This window comes from Lacerta agilis, chromosome 4, assembly GCF_009819535.1.
Source record: "Lacerta agilis isolate rLacAgi1 chromosome 4, rLacAgi1.pri, whole genome shotgun sequence".
NCBI classification, from domain to species: domain Eukaryota; kingdom Metazoa; phylum Chordata; class Lepidosauria; order Squamata; family Lacertidae; genus Lacerta; species Lacerta agilis.
The window spans coordinates 26,873,813-26,894,640 of record NC_046315.1 but is presented as its reverse complement, the minus strand read 5'-3'; the positions used below and the strand labels follow the sequence as shown (position 1 = coordinate 26,894,640).

The 20,828-nt window shown below is 40.6% G+C and overlaps 1 protein-coding gene across 2 annotated transcripts in view; it reads left to right on the top strand.

The window, feature by feature from the left end:
- DCLK1 (doublecortin like kinase 1) overlaps positions 1–20,828 on the top strand; it is a 198,035-nt gene that overhangs the window by 125,109 nt on the left and 52,098 nt on the right. Inside the window, exons 6-7 of one of the 2 annotated variants that reach the window (XM_033146509.1) lie at positions 3,141–3,235; positions 12,789–13,274. In XM_033146509.1, coding sequence (XP_033002400.1) covers positions 3,141–3,235; positions 12,789–12,845 — 152 coding nt within the window. In that variant the 3' untranslated portion in view covers positions 12,846–13,274. Of the gene's footprint in view, positions 1–3,140; positions 3,236–12,788; positions 13,275–20,828 lie in introns of those variants that run through there. The other variant, XM_033146510.1, reaches the window with a different exon arrangement.

The following is a 20,828-nucleotide window of genomic DNA, read 5'->3' as shown; positions in this document are numbered from 1 at the left end:
CCAACTTAGCGTGTTGTGACATAAATGGTTACAACTTCCAATTAAAACCCTACAATACAATGAAATTTAGTAAGCAGACTGTCATGTTCTTAATCCTCCATTTAGGTTGCTCTTTGGTCTGAATATGTCAGAGACCCAGAATGAGCATAAATCAATACAAAGGAGTTTATTTTGGCTTTTAGTTTTTACTGTCATCCTCAGTGAGTAAGACTTCAACATAACTGGTAAGGCAAGCTAGTAACTACCTATCCCAAATAACTACTTTGAGAAGTCAGTGTGGATATGTGGTCTCAGGTGCACCCCTAAGGCAGCCTTCATATCGTGCCATGCTGGGCTGGATTGATGGGAGTTGTAGTCCATAACATCTAGAGGGCACCAGGCTGAGGAAAGTGTTACTACCAACAAATTCAGTTCCAACAAATGCTACTTTCTCTACACTTCTCTTTGCCTGCAGTTTGGAAACTGGAGTGGCAATCAGTATCTGTCAGTGGAGAAGTTAGTGGGGTGTTTTGCCTGAAGGCCAACTGTTGCTGATGCCTGCTTCCAACACACACACACACACACACACACACACACACACACCTTTAATCCAAGTGGAATAGCTATGAAGGAAACTGAATGCAAAAACATTGTCAGAATGCAAAATCTGTGTGCATTTTGCACCTACAAACAACTATGAAACTACAAGGTTCTGTAGGATGCAGTGCTAAAATACTTCTTGAAAAAGACATGTACTAGTTCTAAGTTGTCTCAGAGCACCACTGACAGTGTTGGCATTACCTAATAGCTTTCCTTAGCATACAGGTCCTTGAAAACGGGAGATGAGGAATTGGTCTCTGCGCTGGTTTTCCTGATGGAAGGATGACCATAAATCTCATTTTCCAATACATCTTTCCATCAGTTTTAGTGAAGTGTTGATATCAGGCTGAGTGAGGAAGGAGGGGAATCCACCATATAATCTGGAGTATACTACATGGGTACCATTAGTCCACCTAGCCCCAAATTGTTATTTGGTGCCACTCTTTAGGGACTAAGATGTTTCCCAGTCTTGCTACCTGAGAACCTTTGAAACTAGAGATGATGGAGAAAGAACCTGTAATAGTATGAATTTGTCTTATGTTGCACCCTGGGTGACATGATACTGTAACTGTCTTCAAAGCCATATTCAGGATCCTCAAAGGAATGTTAGAGGTTTTCTATGTGCAACATGTATGTGTGGCACCAGATGAACTTAAAGAAAGAGAAATTATGTACAAGCCCAGGCTGTTTATAATCTTGGTAGTAATGTGTTGCTGGCTGGAATGCTTCTATCTTTCATCCTTTACTAGACTAGCCTGCCTCTTAAAAATCCACGTGTAGGTGTACTCCTCCACTCCTTTTAATACCACTGATGAATGAGTGCTGATTCACAATCCTTTGTCCCTGGCATGCATTCACTCAAAATCCTGTTTGAGTGATGCACATGCTTGTGAAAAACAAGAGACTTCCCAAAGCACAGGTTAAACCTTTCCTCATCATTCTAGCTGACATTGTATGTTAACTACATGCCTTTCCCACACCACAGCCAATACATGGAAAGAAAAAGGCTTTCAAGGATGAGCGCCAACATATAGCAGAATTTGTAACCATTAGTTACCATGCCAATCCCTTTTCTTGTCTCAGCTGAAGAAATAACGTATTGCGCACAAGCATCTCGGCCCGGTGTTTATCACTCTGAATATGTGGCAGATGGGGAGGGAACGCCTTCTCCACCCCACAAACCTCTAAAAATCCAGTTTTCTCTGATGGGTTTAGCAGTTGCGAGACTGCCAGTCAGCTGTGGCTTTACAGGAGTTATTGTCATTGTGATTTTCGCATGAGTCATTTTAGTATATTGCCCCCAAAGGCACCTCATTATGATTCAGTGTGCAGCATGTAAGATGGTTAAGGCTTTGGGGCTTCGCCGATCAGAGTGGGGGCTGCAGTTGCTCACCATTCTGGAGTCGCGGCATTGTGCTTAATTGACACCTTTGATGTAGCCCATAAGACAGCACCTGCACCTCCCACTGCTGCTCGGAAGACGTCAGCCTTACGCAGAAAAGGCTTCGGCTTATGAATCCTGCATCTCATTCAGCTCTCACTGTGAGCAGCTTTGGCTATCCTTAACTAATCCCAGCGCTTCCCACTTCTGCTGCTTCTTGGGTATAGTACAAAGGCAAACGTTTTCCTGCTTGGCATTATCTGATTAAACACTAAGTCTGTGTCCATGTTAGAACTCATAGAAGGTAAGTTAAATGCCTTATTACTATCCTGACATGTAAATATGAATACAAGGGGGAGAGTTCGGGTGTCTGGTAGTTCCCGCTCCCCACCCCCTTTCCTGTTGCTGATGAATATGGATTGTAACCTAGCAGTGGCGTGTCTGAGGAGACATTTTATTCTGTAGCATTTCTCTTTCTATCTATGTGATTTTTTCCCCACTACATTGTTAGCATCCTTTGCTTAGGTGCTCTGTGCTGTGCCTTCTGTCTCTGCTAGGTTTTTGCTCTTCGTTTTACAGCAGATTTTATGGAAATAGAAAAGGCTGCTCGTAACAAGTGTTTCCACAGTTTAAAAGAGCCATTCATATTTAGAGGAGAGTAACTGAGGTGTATTGGGCAACCTTTTTTAGAAATGGCAGAACCCATAATGCTTGGGTCAAAGGTGCTATGTAGACACTTCTGCAAAGTAGTGACCTAGTAGTACCAACACTGTTTTTATATTGTCTATAATATAGCATTTATCTTAAATTTCTAATAGATTAAGAAACATATATAAAGCAAGGAGTGGGAGAGATTTTATGCAGGCAGCAGCAGGGTGGGGAAAGCATATGGCTCTGCATCTTTTTGCATGTACAAGCACTCCACAGTTGAGTACAATAATTTTAATTTCATCCGTGTTGAGGCCACACAATGAATACCAATTAGTTGATCACTCGTCTAAGCACAATATAAGGCTGGCCAGTATTGAATCGTAATGTGGAGAGTGCTTGCTTGAGAGCTACTTTATTTAATGCTTATAAGATAAGAAATAGCTGGTTAATATGAATCATGTTTGTTGCATGTTGCATAGTTTTTTGTTCCAACAATGCACATATCTAATCTATTTGTTTGTCCTTCTAGTTAATGGAACTCCTGGTAGCCAGCTTTCTACTCCCCGCTCTGGGAAGTCTCCAAGCCCTTCTCCCACCAGCCCAGGAAGCCTGCGTAAACAGAGGGTAAGGAAACTTGTGGCTATTAAGAGTGTCCAAAAGAATACCATGATACTAAATAGCTTAATCTGTTGCAGTGGTTTTCAAACTTTATTCATTTAGGGATCTGCTGAGAAACCCCTTGGGATTGGGAATCCCCCCCTGCTTTGCTTGGCCTTCTGCTCTGGAAAATTTCATTAATTGTCTCAGGACCTGATGTATGCACAGCTTGCTCATTTTGGAACCTCCCATTTGTTCCCATTGATACTGATTTCCCCCATCCGGCACCAATAAGCAGAAACAATCGTGTGCATTGAAACACTGGGTGCAATATTTTTAAGCATATGCTTTCATATATATGAATGTTTGCCCAGAACTCTGAGACTATTGTTTCTGTTTGTACAATTGTTCATGTGCATAGCATGACAGTAAGAAAAAACAGTATTGTGGAAAAAAATTGAAGGAACTAAAAGCTGGGGCAAGAGCTGTACATGTGTGGTTGCCTTTACAAGGTCCAGAAATCTAATCCAAAGTAATCACAGATAACTAATGCATTGGTATCACAAACACACCCAAGACCTGGAACCTTAGGGAGAAATTTGGGGAGCTGAAATTTTGTAAGCATCCCCAAAACCCCTGCAGGTAGATCACAGATCCATGGGACATTGCAGAAAAACATGTTCCTGCAGTGTTCTGGCCAAATGTGTTGGGCCTCTCTGCTGTCCCATGTGAACTGAGTTCAACCTGGAAAACACCCAACAGTTTCTTGTGGCTGAATTTTGCAGTGTAATGAAGGACAATCTGTATTTTTGAGGTTTGGCAGTCCATTTCACCCCTGATAAACTTAGAAGAAACTCCAGGGCTAGCGGGATGACTGTTTGAAAACCACTGTTCTTACAGGTGTAGCATGCCTAGTCAAAATAGCTTATCTACAGTTTAGAAGCTGTTGTATAAACTGGAACATACAAAAGTATGTCCCCCCTCAAGCCAAGAGCAGTGAAAAACAATGAAAGAACAATTTATCAATGCACAAAGGTTTTTTTAAAAAATACACCTGCACACTCTGGTTGCATTTGCACAACACACTAAACAATGGTTTAGCACACCATATCTGAGCTGGAACAAGCCCAAGTGAGCCTTGGATTTACATTCTCTCCCCTTCTCTCACTTCCTTTCATCTAGTCAGGAGGAAAATTGGCAGCATCTCCCTTAAACTTGGTCTGTCTTTGCATACAAAGTGAGGATCATAGTTAAGGGTGATATTCAGTGCTTGTTCTGCTCAGAGAAGATCCATTGATGTTCCTGGACACAACTAACTTGGGTTCATTAATTTCAAGGCATCTACTCTAAATAGGACTAAGCTGAATACAATCCTAAATCCCTAATTCTTCTCAGATTCAAAATTAGCCATCCTCAAGCCACAGGTTATGAAGCTGGCTTGTTTAACTTAACCATATGTAGTGTAAACCACAATCTAACTTTCATACTCAGTGAGGACCCTGAGTTCAAGAGAAACAGAAAGTTATTACTGTCAAAGCCAGTGGTTCCCAATTGGGGCTCCGCTGAACGCACCCAGAAGGTCTGTGGCCTCATCCCTTGCCTGCCCCCAACTAATTTTTTGTCATTTTTGCATGGTAATATCACAAATTTATGGTCTATTTTGTTTTTAGTATACCTAAAATCCTTTGCTTATTAGGGACTACACCACATTTTGTTCAAAAAATTGCTTTGCAGAGGTAACTACCATATAATTCTGCTTTGCAGAGGTAACTACCAGTTATCAAAAATTTCAAAAGCAGGGGGTCCGTGGCTTGGCTTTTGAAAAATAGGGGGTCCTCAGCCATTAGCTAATTGGGAACCACTGGTCATAGCCCTTATCCTGGTCACAAAGAAGAGGGAGAGCATTTGAGCCCAAGGCTTGCTTACACTCATTCCTGTGTTCATCATGAGAACATCACCATTATTAGACTTTAGAAGAATCTATTTAGTCTCCTATGTCAATGTGCATAAACCAATAATCATTCTGAAATAATTGTAGCAGTTATTTTCATGCTTGTAACATATTAGTACATATTAGTACAAAACACCTTTGATTATTGATTATTATAGGGCAGGTCAAAGTTGTGGGCATCTCAACGATTGACGCTAACTAGTTGGAAGAGGTGTCTCCTTTACTTCTCTGAATTCTAAAAAAGTCTTCCTTAAGACAGCACACTCATGTCTCTCATTTCTGTTTACTAATATGGTTAGGCCCATCATTTCTCTGTGTTTTGGCTGAACTAATTTAATAATCCAGGGCATGGTCTTGAAGGCACATGATGTAGAAATCTTGCTGACGCCAAGTAGGATTGGGTCTGGTCAATATCTAGATAGGACATCACTTGGCAATGTTGTGTGGGTCACCTTGAGCTCCCTAGACAAAAAGGTGAGAAATAAATGTAATAAATAGCTTAGCTTACAGGTTGGTTGTGAGAGAATGATATAGATAGATATAGATATGATTAATAACTGCTGAAGAAGGCATCAGGGTTGAGGCACCTGTTGAGGCCTGTTCATCAGTAGGGGGCCTCAATTCCAGTCCTTGGAACCTCCTGAATGTGTTCCTTGTCTGTCTTCTTGATTCCTACTTACTTATCAATGTTGAACAAATATGCTGGGGGAGGAATAAGGAGCAGCAGCAGGATATATCTTGTCTTTTCCCTCTGGGAAGTGATGTGAATTGAACCAGGAGAAGAGGCAAGTGAATGGGCAATGGCAGCTGTGGTGAGGATAAAGAAAATGGGCACCCTCAGATTAAAAAAAAACCCACTAAGAGCCTGATACCAGCACTCAACTACAGTACAGAATAGACGCAAGTGGGATCATAGAATCATAGAACTGTAGAGTTGGAAGGGACCCAAAGGGTAATCCACTCCAACCCCTTGCCATAGGAGCCAACTCTTAGGGGCTGTGGGTCTGGGCCCACACAAAGTTGATGAGCATTCCAATTCAAATGGTGTGCGCGCACTGTGTCATGTGATCGATTATGTGGGGCAGGGCTTACCTGGGCCCCCACAATATTTTATTCAAGTTGACACCCCTGCCCTTTGCAATGCAGGATTTGTTAATTTTAACTATTGTTTAGGGAACCATGGTTTCATGTTGGTTTGCTTCCCTAACAATAGTTAAGTCTAACCACAACTTGTCCACAATCAAACTTAATGCTAAACTGGTTGATTAAAAAAAAAAAACAGTTTAAGGACAGACAAAAGGCAGTACACAGCACATAGTTAAAGAATGGAATTTGTTACCCCAGGAGGTAGTAATGGCCACCAACTTGGATAGATTTAAAAGAGGGTAAGATAGATTCATAGAGGATAATTCATGGAGGCTACTAGTCATAATGGCTATATCACCTTGAGTATCAAAGGAAATATGCCTCTGAATAGCAACTGCTGGGAATCACAAAAGTCATGTGCTATTGATCTCATGTCCTGCATGTAGACCTCCAAAAGGAGAACAGAATGTGAGAACACACTGCTAGGCTAGATAAGCTTTTGGTTGGATCCAGAAACCCACCTCTTATGTTCTTATCTCCAACTTATTGGGATGCCAAGAGGAGGAGAGGAAAGGAGTGGAGCTGATGTCTGTGGCTGATTCACACATCACTAAGCCATTACATCTGAATGAGGCCATAATCTTATAGACTTCAATGTTTGCAATCATAGTTTGTGGCTTTTCAGTCAGGGAACTGGCTTCAACTTATCTCCTAGACTCTAGCTTTTCATGAAGTACCTAATAAATTTACCATGGTTTTGAGGTGAATGGTACAGTTAGTATAATAATTATGTTGTTCCTTTTAGACCTGCCTCTTCAGCATGTTTATATTTGATGCACTCCTTCCTTCAAAGAAGATGGAAGGTGCTGTCACTCTAAAATTAAAGACAATTACTGATTAATTAGCTATTCATGAACGGGAGGGGTAAATCACTTTGCAGTATCTTTGGACCAGCTCATAAATAGAAGCACCCTTTTATCTCTTTCTTCTCTGTACAGTCTGGGGAGTGTAAAGAAACATCAGAGTGAATCAGAGAGAATGAATCAGAATGAGTTCAATAAAGTATAATTATAAAAGCAGAAATGACTTCAACTAACTTTTTGTTCTTTCACCCATCTGCTCACATGAATATTTTGTGATAGTGGGGTTGTTTTTTTTTTAACTACATTCCTTAAATTTGAACTGGCCTTTTTGGCTTCAGGACATGGATGGTGGAACTCTTTGATACATTTGGCGGCTGGGCCGATAGGTGGAGGTAAATCTGAAACTTCTTGTCGTAAACATTTAGCCTTTCTATCTCCCTTTCTATATTCCTTTCAGTCCCAAAGAGCACGATCTCTTAGTCCTCATTCAATACTGAAACGAAACCTAAGTATGTGTAGCTGAACTTAACACAAAGTTATGCACTTCTTTCTTCACTCCTTCTGCCCCCCTCTCTTGTGTTGAATTTTAGGTGGCATGGTCTTCAGAGCAGGGTCTTGTCTTTTTGTTCTTACTTTGTAAAGCACTTTCATCATTAATGGCATAATTAATTGTTAGAATGAATAAAGCCTGCTTATATCCTCACAGATCTATAGTTTTTTCCACTTTTTGTGGGGGGAATGAGGTGCCGGTAGTTATATATTGACAAAAATGTCATGGGTGCAAATACAAGATGGCGGCCATGGGCAGTAAAAACAAAGAAGTGACCAGTGAATACCATAACCAAAACAACAGCATCAACAACAACCCCACACTGGTTTTAGTCCTATAAATGATATCCATATCTCATTGGCCTAAGGCAAGGATAACTAGTTAAATATTAGAGAACTCTCTCTTTTTCTATGAACTTCCAGAAGGGCTGTTTGATATCATTCAGGCACATTGATTTGCCCTTTCATTGCATGAGACTCTCAGCCTAATTTCACGTGGGCGGCAAGGAGGGGGAAATGGCGAAAGGTGGTATCAGAAAGAGTGACAGAAAAGTGGGTGCCTGCCAACTTTTGGCTCTGGCCCTGTCCAGTGCTAGCTGACTACACCTGGGGGAATGTGGTCCTTGGCAGAACAAAGTATCCCCACCCTGTTTTATTGAATGAATCTCTTTTATTGATGTGACCTCCAGGCACCTAATAAAATGCTGTTAACAATAGTGATCTTTAGATAAGTGCACATCAATGATGCACCTATTTTAAACCATTTAATGTAGGCAATAGTACCAGAGTGGATGCAAACTTGGCACACATTTCTGACTATCTTCAAATGACAATTCAGTGTGCATCAAGATAATGTAATGAGATCGCTCCCAGTGCATCTGATCTCTGGTGTCCAAACATTGATCCTGAACAGAGCTTGTGTTTATGCAGGTTGTATGTATGTCAGCTCTGTTCAGAAGGCATGCTCAGTGTGAAGGGCTGGGGCTTGTAAGTGCAATTCCACACTCCCTTCCGCCCACTGATGTTATACTGTTGTCATCTGAACACAGCTTTTGTTTTTCTGATGAAGCACTGGGTGTGGTGGTATTGGATTGGTCCCTTGGTACTTTGTGCGCATGGCTAATATGAATGTGTTGTAATAATGAATAAAATACAACTCAATGTATGAGGCATTAGCAACAATTTGAAATTATTTTTTGAAGATCTGTAATATTCCATTGTCAGCATACTTGCCTTCCATTCTTTTCTCATTCTGTTTGGTGCATACCCCGCCCTTTATTAAGCATTACAGTAAAATTCTTTAGGGGTGAGATTTGCTCTAGAAAAGTGCAGGGCAATAAAAAACACCAGTGTCAGTAAAGTTAACTCTTTATTCAAGAAACCAGAACAGTGCAGGCCTAGTGATCACAGCAATTCTTCCCAGATTGCCTTGTCCCAACGAAGCAGTTGCAAGGACTGAAGGTCTCTAAGGCTCCTCCCCTGGGTCCTTCCCCAGTAGCCTAAGGCTCTGTCGCATTGTATCTCATTGCTCTTCATTTCTCTGTGTGTTCAGGGAGACTGGGGGGAGGGGAACAGGTCGCAGCAGGAGGGGGAGGCTCCCTGGTTTCTTCAACAGCCTGTCTCATCATTGCCTCCTGCCTCCCCTCTTCTCCAGCATCCTCTTCTGCCTCTGAGCCTTGACTGTTCTCTGCCCCAGCCTCTTCCTGCTCAATAAACCCTGTTGCCTTTTTAGCTTCCAACACTTCCTCCTCCCAGTCTGCTCCCTCATCTCCCTCTGAGCACTCATCATCCTCCAATCACCAATCCCCTGGCTCTGGGCCTTCTTCCCCTGTGGGTTCTCTTGGGGGTTCCCCAGCTAGCGCCTCGCACCACTCCTCTGCATCCAGCCAGTCCATGATAGCAGGTAGAGCACGTGAGTGTACAGGCAGGCCTAGGGTTCAGGAATGCTTGCTGGTAAATGAAGTTTGCAGTGATTTGTGGGTGAGGCACTTGACATCATGGGGTCACTTGACCTCATCACCATGGCAGCAAGCCACAGCAGTTCTGCTCCTTCCTGTACTACAAGGTAACATGAGAAGCTCATGTGGTGGCTTCTTGGTGCTGATGTCTGGAAGAGCTGTGGTGAGGACAACTCCTTCTGCATGGTCTGGGGTTGCATTATGTTAATTCAATGAATCAGGAAGCACAACTAGATTTAAGAACCAAGATTTAAGAACCTATTCTAAGTATATTATGAACTAGTGGTTGGACCAGCTTCAAGAGGGATCTGGGGCCTATATATAGCTTGGATGCGCATGAATTCCTCCAATTTAAGATGACCCTGAGTACAGATGGAGTGCAGAAAACAATGGAGTACTCTTACTGTGTTGTGCAGCCTCCATTATCATCCCCTTTGTTGTTGTCTAAATTCCACTCCAAAGCTCAGTCTTAAAATGAATTAAGTTTACTTGCACCTGCTATGTAGAGAAACAATCCCTTCCAGATAAGTTATTTGTGTGGTATCAACTTATGGCACAGAAGTTAAATAGTTTGAAGTGTGGGGCAGTGTAACAGGGTGCCAAGTTATTTATTAAGATAAATTTATAGACTGCTTAATCGGGGGGGGGGGATGCTGAGTGGTATACATAATATGGCTCTCCGATAAGTTGCTATGTGAGCATGAGCATTAGATGCTTCCACACTATAACATAAAGTTCTCTGAGCGGCTTAGATTAAATAATAAATGAATAAAGTTAGGCTCACAAAGCCAAACAGCGGAAAGGCTGAGGAAGTTCTAAAAGAGATTCCTGAGGGGAATTTTCAGCTGTTACACCAAAATATTTCCCCTCTCCGGTGTTTGTTGCCGGAACAATCAAAACAAAACAAGTCTTTGGGACATGGGGATGAATATGACAAGATGACAAGATTACAGGACTTGTCCACATCCCCCTGGGATTTATTACCTTAGCTCTCTCCTCTGGTTGTCTAAAGCTTTCTTCATGTTGATGTCATGAGGCAGCGCCTTCAGCCTATTTCATGATTTGGCCTTTTATTCTCCGTTATCTTGTATGGAGTCTCTTTTGTCCTCTATTTCCCCTTCCTGTATCTGCTTCTTTAATCGCCTGTGGCAGTTTGCAGTAGAATTTTATGGATGATAGTTTTAAAACATTGTCTGGAGAGTTGGTGCAGGCTTAAAAAATTAAGATATCAAATGATAAAAGGGTGTGAAAGGAAAATAGGAAAGAAAAAGAATGAATGAAGACAGACCTTTTCCTTGGTAAGTTGTTAGTCGTTCCTTTGTATATCTCCCAGGGATAGCCAATGTGGCCCTCTCTCAGAGGCAGAAGGGGGGCAGAAGGACTGTGGCCCCGGGCACATAGTTTTGAGGGGGCACAGGCTCCCTTATTGAGGCGGAGCCGCAGGGAGGTACACCATGCTGTGCCCAGACCTTCGGGGCTGGGGTGGCTGCAGCTCCTTCTCTTCGTGGCCATTGAAGGGACACCCGCATGCCGTCCAAGATGAAGGGGGAGGGTGTCACACGCACTAGGGAATTGTGGGGGCCACTTGCTCAGCATTGGCCCAGCACCACCAGACTGTGGGTCCGGACCTGGAGGCGGAAGCTGCGGAGAGGAGGAGCTGCAGTAACAGCATCACTGCGCCTCTCCTCCCCTGGGCTCTTGTGCATGAATGATCTGCAGAGGCAGCTTCCTCGGTGATGGCCCAGCCCCGCCAGGCAGCCCAGTCTACCAGGGCAGCACAATACTTGCGCCACCCTGGGCACCGGCAAACTGTGTTATGCCACTGTGCTCTCCAGTTGTTGTTGAACTCCAAATCCCATCAGCCCCAGACACCATTGCTAGTGGGCAGGGTTGATGGGAATTACAGCCCAGCAACATATTGGCTACCCCTGTATATAATCTCATCAATGAAAAGTCAGAATCAGGTTTATACCATTTTATATTTGTTGCTGTTTGTGATAATTCCATGTGTGCTTGTTTATTGTAAGACTGGCAGTGTCCCCTAACAGGCCACCAGTGGAAACAGGATGTTTGACTTGGTGAGCCCTTGGTCTAAGGGAGCCTTTTCCAACCTGGTGCCCTCTTGATGTTGTTGGACTGCAACTCCCATCGTTCTGGCTGGGGCTAATGAGCCCTGTTGTCCAACAACTGGAGGACAACAGGTTGGCAAGGGTTGGTCTAAGGTTTCCTCATGTGTCCTTCTACAGTATTGTACCTGTTGTGTTAAGTTTTCTCTCATCATTTTCCTGTGGAGTCTTCCTTTGTGCCCATTCCAATGCCACTGGCACATTGACTTTTATCACACTCTAGTGTTGTTCAATCTACAATGTTGCATGGGAGGCATGGCAAGTCATATTAACACTGTATCATCTCCATCTCCACTAAACAAACGCCTCCATGTAATTCACCTTGAAACAAAGCTGCTATCATTCTATCCCTTTCTTCTTGCTGAACATCCTCTCTTTATTTTTCTGTACTGTATAGCTGTGAGACATGTGTTGTGCTGTGTAGATTGAACGAGGCCATCTATTATACTCCCACATCTCTGGCATTTGTAGATTATTTGATCAGTCAGAGGATCCTAGCAGTAGGAGCAGAAAACGAATGGAGATAGTCTTAACACGGACACAGGCTCACTTATACACACACTCTGTTTCTCTTTGCTCATATGAACTGGTTGCTTGGCTACCGTCAGTAAAAGCACAGCTATTCCCCGCCCCCCTTATGCTGCCATTCTACCAAACTGTTCTCTCACATACTGCGAGATGAAACAAACAATAGGAATGTAAAGACAGTCATTATGGCATTATCAGAATTCTCAGCATACTGTCATGTTTTAAAGAAACCATCACTAAGTAGAAGTCAAAATTATCAAAGGGTAAAATGTCAGAATATAAATTATCTCATATATATGCTATATATATGCTATATATATGCTCTATATATGCAAGATATATATATATATACTACTGCTGTAGGTTTTTTTTAAAAGCCTGTTTTAAATCACAGGAATGCTGAATATTTATTTATTTCGGTCTTCCTCTCTGGCGCTATTTAAAAAAAATTAAGAAGTAAAGTTGCAGTACAGCAAATCAAGCACAGTAAACAAATCTATACTGCACTTCATCTTACAGGACCTGTATCGCCCTCTCTCTTCGGATGATTTGGATTCAGTAGGAGACTCTGTGTAAAAAAAAAACCAGAAAATGGAACAGTGCATAATGGTTTGTGATTGGGTGAAGGTTTAACACTTTCCTAAGAATGTAGTTAGCTGCTAACCGACATTAGTGAATTGCACAAAAGCGTTTTGATTATTTTAATATTAAAACACCGGCGTTTGTCCCTATATACATATATAATATATTAACTGTAATGGTGTTAATGTGCTTGTGCGACTTGATTTCTGTACAAGGGCTCTTAGGCTAGGTGATAACAAATTGTGTAAACATTTTGAGATGAAAATTGGATAGGGTAAATATAATGTCCAAAGGTGTTATTATTTTCCAAAACACTCACCATGATATGTAGTTGAGAGCAGAAGGGATACATGTTCAAGGAACAGCCTGAGCATCTTCTCACTGCTACAGACATCTGCCCTCCTCACTGAAAAGTTTCTCCTGAGGGTGAAGAAACCCCCAGTAAATAAATGCCTGTGGTGTGGGTAAGGGGGTTGCTGGAGGAGTGGATATCAGAAGAACTTCCATGCACATCCTTTACACTCACAGTAGCACTGGATACGAGCCCATATCTTTACTACTACTCAACACTTTGTTTCCAGTTTTTATTGGAAAAAGGAGCCCTTGCCTGTAGAGCCATTGGCAGCTGGTAGAAATTGTTATGAAAATAAAATGCAGTTCAGATGCACTTTGCTCATACTGCTTGTCCTTTTTGAACTTTCGTAGCGCTATAATAAATCCGCCCTCATTATTTAAAAAAAAATGTGTGCTGTATAAACTGATGAAGTTGACAGATTTTGAAGAACAAGAAGAAAGAGTTGCCATAGTTTGGAACGTCCACTTGTTGAATCCTGTGCAAGGGAGCCCTGTTGAATTCCTTTCATTTCCTTGCCCTACTCCAAACCCCTGGCCCAATTTCACACCATTCCAAGGGTGTCCATTGACCCTCAGGAGTGGCATTTTGGGGACCCAAACACAGTTCCACTCAATCTTCTATAAGTCCATCCTCGAGATTAAGCAGTTTATAATATCATTTACACTACACAAACACTTTTGCAAATTTAAGTTTTTCACGAGGAAATGTGTTTGTGTTTTCGCTTTGGACTTTTTGCCTGTTTGCTAGGTGTAAATATAGGAACATGTTTTGCAGGCTTAAGACACTTAACAAAAGTGAACACAGCTTTCCCCCCTCAGTTAAAAATAGAAATCTCTATGGTGATTGAAGTATTTGGGTCTAATCAGCTATTTCTCATTTTCCTTTTTATGGGGACTTTTTTTTTTAAAAAAAATGAATATGCTGAACTCAGAGCAGCAAAATTATGTATGTGTGAATGTATGTATGTGTTAAACTAATTATGATGATGGGCATGATCCAGTGGGATTTTTTTTCTATGTAAGCCTCATTGATTAGAATGGGAGAAGTACAAGAGTCCCTTGGTTCCTGTGTGTTATCTCTTTTTAGTAGGGGATCCTGAAATTTCTTAGGAGAAATTTCTTCTGGATTGGTCCTTAAGCAGATATTTACAACACTGTTTGTGCTCTACTGTTTTGAGAGCAAGAACTCAGTGCTTTTATTGCAAATCATTATGGTCTTGCAACACTGATTTCTTGCTTTTAATTTATTGATTGTTACTTCTAGATACTGTGGCTTACACATTGGGTAACATTTTAAATGAGGCATCTACCGCTAACATTTCACATAATAATTTATGATTTAATGTTGGCTTTTTGATTCCTATAGAAACATAGTCAGCATCACCTTACAAATCACTGGGCACCATAACGAAATGTATTAGTACTACACACAGAAAGGCAAGCTCAGGTGTTAAGGGCCATGCTTCTATCCTTTCATTTAAATATCTTCGGTGTTTTTTTATTCAAACATGCAACAAAAATGACCAAACAATGCTGATGTATGGTATTATGGGTTGCGTGCACCAAAGTTGTTCCATCAGTGCGAGCTCTTAGAATTGTGCAATGGAATTTCTCTTCCCTCTCCTCCCCTTGGCTCCTTCGCAAATCTTTTCTGGAGGTTCCCCCTGGGGCAGATTGGGGTCTCATGGGCAGGGGGAGGGGAAGTTCCATTGAGCAAGTGGAAGTCCTTGCATTAGTGTAATGACTTCAGTGGTTAAAACCATGTGAGTTGTGGTTTAGTATGTCACAATGGGACAGTACAACACTATCATGTTAAGTATGTGGTTATGGGGAAAAGATGTACTACAGGTGCTTTCTTTGTGCTATTGGAGTCCTTCCACCCTGAAAACCTGGGGTACATATTGATATTTACAGGGGGTATTTATTAGAGTATGCTCATTTCAAAAGAAACCTATAATGCCAGCTACTTTCCAAACCATTAGATATTGTACCTGAAACAGGCAAAGGGAATAAGATCAGCTGGGTATGTTTCCTTTTCCAGTTATATTCTAGTACTTTAATTCATGGGAGATCAGAATAGGTTCCTAATGTGTTAGCACCACTTATCTAGAAGGAAGGAAATGTAATGACATAAGTCTGTGTGTGTGTTTTTTTTTGGGGGGGGTTGGGTGTTTGAAATATTTCAATATTGTTTCTCCTATTACTGTAAAATATTGCCACAAACCTTATATTGCATAGCTTATAATTTTAAAATTATTAGATGGTGTGTACTATAGCAGGTTTTCCTGTATGAGCTCTTCTAAGGAATGTGACAGGCCTTACCTTACCAGTTTCACACAACATTGTAATTTGAGTATTGTTCACGGGAGATTCTATTCACTTGTAAAATGAAAGTCCCTCAGTGCCTGGAAAGTATTACCATTTAGCAGACAATAAAGTCCAGTTTTCTGAGGGTAGAAAATCCAAAATGCAAATGCAGAAACAATTCTATTATTTGCCTTTGCAGGATGTGGGGCACAGTTTTTACCAAGATCATGGCTGGGGAGGGAAGGCTGTCCTCTCCACATGCTGCAGTTCCAATGACCAGCATCTGGTAGTTTGTTTTACAAAACCACAAGATTGTTAAGTGCGTTAATGTAACATGCTAACAATTAATTAATCACAGACACTGGAGGTTTGTTTTGCTAGTTTTCCCAAAGTTTCCTCCATCTTTCAGTTTGGATTTTATGGGGAACAGGGAGTGCAAACATTAAAGTTAAGTCAAATTATTTTTGAAAGCCTTTACTCCTGTTTTTTTTTAAAAAATAAAAACTAATCCGTGTTTAAAATTAATAGTTAAAATAGATGATAGGGTTTTGGCTTCGGGAATTAAATAGCTGAAGATCTATTGTTCCATTCCTGAATGTGGAAAGAAGCTTCGAAATGCCAGGCAACTGTTTTTCCTTGTTTAAGTTAATCATCCAAGGGCTTGTATGTATGAGAGAACATTGGAGCCACATCCGGAGATCCCCTTCCACTAATGGATGAGCAAGTAGCAACACTAAGGCAGCAGTGTTCACATTGTAATTAAAATCACATTCCACATAATTGAGTTATAGATCTGTGAGCTTATATTCCACATCACAATGTCAAAAGTTGCATCTCAAAGTTTAAATTACTTCAACCCTCTGTTATTGGTATGGTATGGCATATACAGTTGTAAACCAAATACAGAGATGAATAGTAATATAAATAAGCCTTGTATATATGTGTGCATGTAATACTGAATTTTAATGATGACTCCCAGTTTACAATACAAAGCCTGTACTTTCCAGAGACCTTTGCCACCTGTAGATGCAGCATCCTACGAGAAAAAAGTGGGTGCACGACACTGGGGTTTACTGTGGTAGGCTATGGTTCACATGCCAAATATGCCAGATTTATGCACAGTAATAAAAGCAGGTATCTGACTACATGGAGAAAGATTAGTCTGAACCATGCATTGCACACAATGAACCTTATGATCTAAGCTATACTTGCCCCCCAGCTGCTGAAGTTAAGGAGTTGGCTGCCAGTTTACCACGTGTACACCTGGCTCATGATTTCTTTTTTTCAATGTGGTTGCATACCTGTGTGTATGATCATGTGGAAGGCTTTACTAATGAGAACTAGCCCATTGTGATCCAGGATTGTATTCTTTCTTTCTGCACATGCACACAGACACACACACACTGTGTGCATGTGCATATTTGTATGCCTTTTTGGTGTATGTATTTGTGCATTTTTGTTTGCATTTGTTTAAATAATCGCTGTGCAGCAAGGTATGGACAAGCAAGTACTGAACCAATTTTCTACTCATCTCATCTGGTGTGTTGTGATATTATATAGGGCTAATTGTTTTTTACCTTGTATAATAATCTCTGTTTGGTTTATATTGTCCGATGAAAGAAAACTGCTGTATTGTAAATGCTAGTTGATGAAATAAGTTTACAGTTTTATACTATTTTCTTGGAAATACTTTTCTGGTTTCGTTTGTTTTTCCTCTGTTTTCTCCAAAGTAACTGATAATCAGAAAAAAACCAGTAAAACATTTCTAAAGTAGCTGCAGCAGAAAAATAGTTTTCATTTTCTAATAAATCAAGTAAACTGCCTTCATTTTGTACCATCAATGCAGTGCATTGTATGTGTGTTTTTGTATTTGACCTTGCCATACAGATTGCCTTTGCTGGATTTTAAGCTGTAAGTCATGTAATAAATAAATGGGAAAATCTAATCTAAATATTCAGTGAGCTTCTTTTGAAAATGGGAAAACCAGACAAAGAATCTCTGCTATAACATACACATGGGGGGGGGGGTGTCACTGAAATGCGGGAATCATAGAGCTTAATGGGTTGGTCGAAACATAAATGCAGACAGTGGCTTTTAAAATGTAAATTGTGGGGGCTGAGAGAAGAGGAAAATTCTTTTTTTATTATTAAAAGTTTTTAGGGTTTTTACAATTTAAAGCACAAAACATTACATGGTTAAATTTTTTCATGCTCCCCCCTCTCCCACCAAGGGAAGCAAATATCCAAGCCCCCCTCTCACAGGAGCACTTACAATGCCTTTTCAAATTTAACCAATTAACTTGTATAGATCATCACTTAGGCCTGGCCCTTTTCCTGGGCCAGACATTCTTACTTTTCTTAATTTCATCATCAATTGACTTCCACTGATCCCCCCCCCTATTGAATTCAAAATCAAACCTAATTCCCAGTTTTCCAATTCATCCTCCATTCTACTTTACACACTATAACTTTCCTCCTTATCACTTTTAAACATATTTATTCATCCGACTTAATTACTTATAATTTTAACTCAACCTCAGCCTCTAAATACCTCTGAACTCTTCTAAGACCTTTATTAAAATTTTCAATATTCAAACAAATTTTATATAACTAAATTTTCCCTTTTCCCCTCCCTTTCCCTCCCTCCGGGTCTCAAAAATTTGGCTAATAGTTATTAACATTTTCCATAGAAGAGGAAAATTCTAATGGATTACCTGGATAGTAAATTCACCAAGCCATAACTACCGTATATTGCGGCGTATAAGACGACTGGGGGTATAAGACGACCCCCAACCTTTCCAGTTAAAATATAGAGTTTGAGATATACTCAACCACAGATTTTCCACCCGGCGTATAAGACGATCCCCGACTTTTGAGAAGATTTTCCTGGATTAAAAAGTAGTCTTATATGCCAGAATATACTGTATGTGTTTTCTAGATGCAACAATGAATAGACTTGGAATGTATGGACTTGGAAGTATGGAATGAGAAATGGGTTTGGTATACACTTAAATGTTCTAGCCCTCTTGTCAGCTTGCCTTTAGAAGCTCTCTTTTTAAGTTACCTTTTAGGAATACATGCTTGTTGAGTCTAAAAAGACTGAAATCTGAAAAAAGGCATTTCGTGGTGATGGGCAACATGCTTCTTCAGAATAACTTGAGTTGCATGCACTTCCTAGTTTTTTCCAGTGAAAACTTAGCAGCCGATCATCAACCCTTGCTAGTTAGAATTGTCTCTGCTTTGTGCAGACCAGGTTTGGTAATAGGATAGCAATTATTTCATGCTCATTCATGTACTTGCTGCTTTTGACAAAATAAAACTGCATTAGAGACTTTCAACCAAAGCTTTGCCTAGTTTTTAATTCAATATAAAATTCAGTCCCTCCACTTCTTCAGCTTCATTGCTCCCTAGTCTACATTTCCCCTGCCCATTCTGTCTCTCTTTAACAGTTTTCTTGTCCCCATGCCTTCATGAAGTTTTTTCCCCCCTGCCATCCTCAGTGGTATTCCACTGCCTTCACAAAAACGCCACTGTTATTAGCATTCTGTTGATGATCCTTTTCATCCTGAGCATTTAGAATGTTCAAAGAAACTCAGCCAATAGCTGCTGGGGCTCCCTGACAATATATGAGAATAAAGTTTAGCTCATTAGTCATATGCATGCATCTTAAAATGTTGAAGAGTGGGGAAAGGAGATGTGAAACAGGAGTCTCATTATAATGATGATTTTTAACTTCAAAGAACTCACAGGTTGGGATGGGCAAATCTAGCAATTTCAGTTTCTCTCAGTTTCTCATCCCCCCCCCCATCTCAATTTCAGTTCTCCACATGCCCACATCAGTGTGCATTTTAAAGCAGCAACCAAGTCATAAGGACTCATTAGCATTTTAGGGTGAATTTCTGCTAATATGCATATTTTTGTATGTTATTTTGCTTAATATACACATTTTTGCACAGCAGTTTCCCCTAATTGTAACTTTATTAAAAACAACAACAATAATACTTATATTGTTTATACCTTGCCCATCTGGCTGGGTTACTGCAGTCACTCTAGGCGGCTTACAGCACATTTTAAAACATAACAAAACATCAAACATTAAAAAATTCTCAATACAGGTCTGCCCTCAGATGTCTTCTATAGTTGTTTAGTTATTTATCTCCCTGAAAACTGATGGGAGGGTGTTCCACAAGGAGGGTGCCACTACCGAGAAGGTCCTCTGCTTAGTTCCCTGTAACTTCACTTCTCGCAGTGAGGGAACCGCCAGAAGACCCTCGGAAGAGGACCTCAGTGTCCAAGCTGAGCAATGTGGGTGGAGACACTCCTTTGGGTTTACTGGGCTGAGGCTGTTTAGGGCTTTAGAGGTCAGCACCAACACTTTGATAAGTTATTTCCAATAATAAATGCACATTACCCTGGTATATGCATTTTTGTACACACACTCTGGCTGGAGAAATTGCTTTTTAAAAATAATAATAATTTTTATTAAAGATTATAATGAATTACAAAAGAATGTGCAATGTCTCTTTTTGTTTGTTTGTTCAGATTATAAAGTCTTTTGGTTACGTTCACTGTAAGATAATATGGTATCCAGAGGTAGGGGGAGAGAGTAGAGGGGAGAGGTTGGGTGATAAACTTACACAATATGCAAAATTCAGAGAAGTTCAAATTTTGAAGGATGGTTGTGTTTTCGTTTGCATATTGTTTTGCAAACTGCAAATTAGGTTAGTTCGCCTTTAAATGCAAACTGAATCAGTTTATCTGCCCCAGCAGCATGGAGGCATAGGTGAATTTTATCCCTCTTTTTCTGATTTCAGCTGCCCTGATGGAGCTGATACTACACATTTTAACAGATAAAGAAGAAAAATAAAGAGGAGATACAATTACATGTATCTTTCCTCTGCAGCTTTGATTGTAATATAACTTTTTAGGTCGCGTAAGCACAAATAAAATGGATTAAAGACTGGAAAAGATCATCTAGCATTCATTTTTGCTGCCCTGCTTACAAAAAAAAAACATGGAGGAATCTGCAAAAGGCAGATTCCTAGATACTCATTTTTACAACTTTTCTTCCTTGGCTTCCTGATGCTAAGGAACCACCACAAATGCCTCCCTTAAAAGTCCAAGTAAAGCTCAAATATATGTAGAAGGGGGGAAAATCTTCAGAATGAAATAATACGCATGCTTTGAGCATTTGTATGCATTGTGATACTTTGCTCCCTGAATTTGAGGAATGTCACTGGGCGTCCCCATTTTAAATGTTTACAAATGAGCTGCCGAACAAATCTTCCAGTAAGATGTGGTTGAAACTTTATAGCAC